This window comes from Cajanus cajan, chromosome 3 (genome assembly GCF_000230855.2).
Source record: "Cajanus cajan strain Asha chromosome 3, NIPB_CcT2T_4, whole genome shotgun sequence".
Lineage (NCBI taxonomy): Eukaryota > Viridiplantae > Streptophyta > Magnoliopsida > Fabales > Fabaceae > Cajanus > Cajanus cajan.
Genome location: NC_138519.1, coordinates 78,656,922 through 78,661,744, shown reverse-complemented (window position 1 = coordinate 78,661,744; position 4,823 = coordinate 78,656,922). Strand labels below are relative to the sequence as shown.

Sequence of the window (4,823 nt, the reverse complement as noted above, 5' to 3'; positions counted from 1 at the left end):
AACTTCTTTTTCAACTTGACAAAACTTTCTCACAAGTGTCCATCCATATGAAAAGTTGATCCCTTCTATTCAATTAAGTTAGTGACGTCACTATTTTGGAGAATTTCTCAATGAACCTCATATAGTAACTTGCTAAATCCACAAAGCTTTTAATATCCATGACAGTCGTCGAGTGTTTCCACTAAAGCACCGACTCCACCTTAGTCAAATCCATTGCAATCCCCTCTATTGAAATAACATGACCCAAAAACTTTATCTCCTCTAACCAGAATTGACACTTCAACAATTTCACATATAAATGATTCTGTCTCAACATCTCTAACGCCAACCTCAAGTGCTTTCCTTGCTCCTTCAAGGATCTTGAATAAATAAAGATTTCATTTATGAACACCACTACAAATTTATCCAAGAATGGCTAGAAGATTTTGTTTATGTAGTCCATGATCACTATCAAGACATTAGTCACCCCAAATAACATCACAACATATTCATAGTGACTATACTTAATCCTAAAAGCAGTCTTTGGTATGTCACTCTCCTTCAACTTGATCTAGTGATAGCCCAACCTCAAGCCAGTATTGGGGAACACTGATGATCCTTTAAGTTGATCCATCAAGTCATATATCTTAGAAAACAAATATTTGTTCTTTATTGTTATTTATTTAGTTCCTTGTAATCAACATACAATCGAGTTTTTCCATGTTTTTTCTTTACCAATAACACAAGAGCATCTCGTTGTGGTACACTCGATCTCACCCTGTGTTTTTCCAACAATTTCTCAACTTATTTCTTCAATTCAACCAACTCAGCTAAAATCATCCTGAAAGGAGCTATTGACACTAGCCTTGTAGGTAGAAACTTATAAATTCAAATTTATAAACAAATATATTTTAAATAAACATCAAAATGAAAGTAACCGTGCAAATCTAGTTATTTATATCTATAAAAAAAAAATGCGTGTGCGAAGATCACAAGAGAAGGAGTCCATTTCTCTGTTGAACGGGCCAGAAACCAATTGGGCCAGCTGGAGCCTTTTTGGGAGTGAGATTAGCATAAATTTATAAAAAAGCCCAAGAAGGTAGAAACTTTTTATCTGTGGGTAGAGTCCGTTTGGGTGATCCTTTCCAATTCGAACGCCAAATCAATCTCTCAGTCCCTCAGACCAAAACCCTCACTCAACGCACCGCACGGCACCGCCATCAGCGTGAGTGAGAGAGCCATGGCTCCGAACCTGGAATGTCGTATGTACGAGGCGAAGTACCCGGAGGTGGACATGGCGGTGATGATTCAGGTGAAGAACATCGCGGACATGGGTGCGTACGTCTCGCTTCTCGAGTACAACAACATCGAGGGCATGATCTTGTTCTCCGAGCTCTCCCGCCGTCGGATTCGCAGCGTCAGCAGCCTCATCAAGGTCGGCCGCATCGAGCCCGTCATGGTCCTCCGTGTCGACAAGGAGAAAGGTTACATCGATCTCAGCAAGCGTAGGGTCTCCGAAGAAGACATCCAAGCCTGCGAAGAACGCTACAACAAGAGCAAATTAGTTCACAGCATCATGCGCCACGTCGCTGAAACCCTCAACATCGATTTGGAGGTACGTACCAAACCCCCATCGCTTCGCACTTCAATTCGTGCATCTGTGTGGAGAACGTTACGAATAGTTACTAGGTTTAATTACTCATTTTGTCCCCCATACCTGTACGCTCCTTACGTGTTTCCTCGGTTTAGTTCCTGCACAATTAAACATTTCAATTTAAATAATGTACAATACGTCCATGAAAGTCCCCTAAATTTAATGACTTATTTGACACTCTAGAGACCATCATGACAGTGTCTTCCAAATTCATAGAGCAAGTGAGTGTTTGCTCGTTTTATTTCTCCGCACTTGGTTCAATAAATTTTTGAGTAAACTCGTACTTTGGTACTGAATTTGGAAGATGTTGCCACATTAGTCTTTGAAACGATATTGTAAAATAAGTCCCAGAAAGTTTAAATTGGCAATCACATTAGTCCAGTACTAAAAAAATGTAAGTAGTTAAATTTAAAGACTTATTTGGAATTTTAGGGATTTATCGACAATTTCTTAGGTTTAGGGACTAATATGACAACTTCTAAATTTGGGACCAGAATAGCGTTAACACGTTTTTCTTTTTGTGTCACATGTACAATTAGATACTATCTTGTGCTGCTTTTTTCAGTTTTTGTTTATTGAACTAAATTCAAATGTCCTTGTGCAGGAGCTCTATATTCACATCGGATGGCCTTTATATCGCAAATATGGTCATGCTTTTGAGGTATACATTTTTTTTTATTCTTTGATGGTTCTTTGACTCGTAATTCTGAATAAATTTTGCCACGTGCAGGCTTTCAAAATAATTGTTACTGATCCTGATACTGTTTTGAATACTCTTACCCGTGAAGTCAAGGAAGTTGGCCCTGATGGGCAAGAGGTAAATATTTTTTATCAGAGAAAAACTTTACTCTATGTTGTAAGTCTTGTTGATGACTAAATACATATTTATTATTGCCCATAGGTGACTAAAGTTGTGCCAGCTGTTTCTGAAGAAGTGAAGGATTCTCTTGTGAAGAATATTAGAAGACGAATGACCCCCCAACCCTTGAAAATTAGGGCAGATATTGAAATGAAATGTTTTCAATTTGATGGAGTTATTCACATTAAGGTCTTATTATTTCTGTTCCTCCTATTTTTTATTATGGAGAAAAAGTTCCCCGTTTCTTTTTAGCATCTAATTTGTTATATGTTGTGTTGTTTCCTATCACTTATCTTCTAAAGTATTCTCAGGTTTTATAAATATTTGATTATGCAGGAGGCAATGCGTAAAGCTGAAGCTGCTGGAAATGATGACTGCCCTGTCAAAATTAAACTTGTTGCTCCCCCACTTTATGTTCTTACCACTCAGACGCTGGACAAGGTTAGTGCAATCTTTACATAAATTTTGATATGATAATTGACTTTTTGACCTGAATTGATTGCATATTCTGCCTGTGAAGATTTGGCTTCAATTTATATAATTTCCGTATGTAGGAATTTACCTTTAATGTGGTATTGTAGATTGTGTTTGGGGGCATTCTAGTTGTAGAACTAGGTTAGCAGCCTATTATGATTGCCATGTAAGCGTAAAAAAGGATTCACTCCTGAACGTTCTCTCATCACAATTTCATTTGAAAACAATGTGGTGTTGTAAAATTATATAAGTTTTGGGTTGGCATTGTTTGTTTTTAAAGGGTGTTAAGCAAAAAAGAAAAAAAAAACTCAATGGAGTATGTTTGTCATATTTTTAGGAGTGTGCGTCAGAAGATACTTGAAAATTTTTATTTTTTGTACCAAATTTCCACACATACGTCTTGGCAACTCTTTTGCAGCTACTGAATATGGTATGCGTGGTGTCTGGTCTGGTATCTCCTGTTATCAAATAAGAATAGATTTCTTTCAGGAATTTTTTATAACCTAAGGACCTGTTTACTTGTATTTTAATGTTTTAATCACAAAACTGTTACTTTGTTTTCAATTTATCTTGTACGAATCTTTGAAAACAAGAAACAAATTAAAAACAAGGTGGTAGGTTTGTAATTCAAAAGTGGAATCAGAAAATGAAAACCCAAGTAAATGAATGGACTCTAAAGTTCTATGTTAATAAATCTAGAGTTGTGATTTCTCAAGAAGGTAGAAACCATTACTTTTGCTGTTATAAGCATTTTGTACTTTAGTCATGTCCTGTCTATGGGTAATATATTGGTACTTGGAAGATAATTTAATTAAAATTGTATTATTGGAGGTCGCTGGAGGTCAATAAACTGGCCTTATTAATATCACTATTAGACACCATAACATGTGTACTATCCAGTATCCACTCTACAAGAGGCAATTCTAGACTTTCTTCAAACGTCTAATTGATAACCTTGCTATTGAAATTAATGTGTATTTTGTTACGGTCTGGACAGGAGCAAGGAATATTGGTTCTCAACAAGGCCATTACATCTTGCACTGAAGCAATTGAACAGCACAAGGGTAAACTTGTGGTTAAGGAGGCACCTAGAGCAGTGAGTGCCAACTTCCTTTATATGTTTTTTATTATCATATTTATATTCTGTCGATGTTCAAAATTTTGCCCATCTGCCTTTGGACTGTCTTTCCTATCTTCTGATGTCAGTACAGGGAGAGTAGAATTCTAGTACTTTCTTATTTTACGAGGTTTGACACTGTATTGTGATTTCAGGTGAGTGAACGTGATGATAAATTGCTTGCTGAGCACATGGCTAAGCTACGCCAAGATAATGAGGAAGTTAGTGGGGATGAAGACAGTGAGGAGGAAGAAGATACTGGTATGGGTGAGGTTGATGTGGATAATGGTCCCGGGATAACGGAGTGACAAAGTTTGTGGGTATAGTAAGGCATAGGTAGCAGAGCACGGCTTTACTAATTTTGTCTTTTTTGTCTATTATTATTCTTTACAAACTGTTTTTAAATGCGATTGTATAATACAAACTTGAATTACTGCATGTTGAGATGTCTTGACTTGCGAAGCGATTTTGGAGTTTCTTGATGAGGGTGTTCAACCCAAACTAAGGAGTTTACAGTTACTTCAAATTTACAATCGCCCTCTCTTCTCATGTTCTGTGATTTGCAATTGATTATTAGATATTTGCTGAACACAATTCTTAAGGCAATTATTACGTGCGATTTCTATCTAAATTACGTGGCTTACTTTTCAAAGTTTTGTTAATTTTTGCTCATGCACAATAATATTCTATATAATGAGCATTTGTGATTAGCGGCACGAACAATCATCAGTCTTTTAGCC

The 4,823-nt window shown here is 36.7% G+C and overlaps 1 protein-coding gene across 1 annotated transcript; it reads left to right on the top strand.

Moving 5' to 3' along the window:
- Positions 1-1,108: 1,108 nt before the first annotated feature.
- LOC109808178 (Eukaryotic translation initiation factor 2 subunit 1) lies at positions 1,109-4,616 on the top strand. Its single transcript, XM_020371063.3, has 7 exons — positions 1,109-1,594; positions 2,238-2,294; positions 2,364-2,450; positions 2,535-2,681; positions 2,829-2,933; positions 3,964-4,062; positions 4,239-4,616. The coding sequence occupies exons 1-7, from the start codon at positions 1,220-1,222 to the stop codon at positions 4,389-4,391; spliced, it is 1,023 nt and encodes a 340-aa protein (XP_020226652.1). The 5' UTR covers positions 1,109-1,219; the 3' UTR covers positions 4,392-4,616.
- Positions 4,617-4,823: the final 207 nt, after the last annotated feature.

What these genes read in the sequence shown, in the direction of transcription:
- LOC109808178 (XM_020371063.3), top strand. Translation starts at nt 1,220, where the DNA reads ATGGCTCCGAACCTGGAATGTCGTATGTACGAGGCGAAGTACCCGGAG. An exon ending in CCCTCAACATCGATTTGGAG is followed by an intron (nt 1,595 to 2,237) that starts GTACGTACCAAA and finishes GTCCTTGTGCAG; the next exon opens with GAGCTCTATATTCACATCGG. An exon ending in TTGGCCCTGATGGGCAAGAG is followed by an intron (nt 2,451 to 2,534) that starts GTAAATATTTTT and finishes TATTGCCCATAG; the next exon opens with GTGACTAAAGTTGTGCCAGC.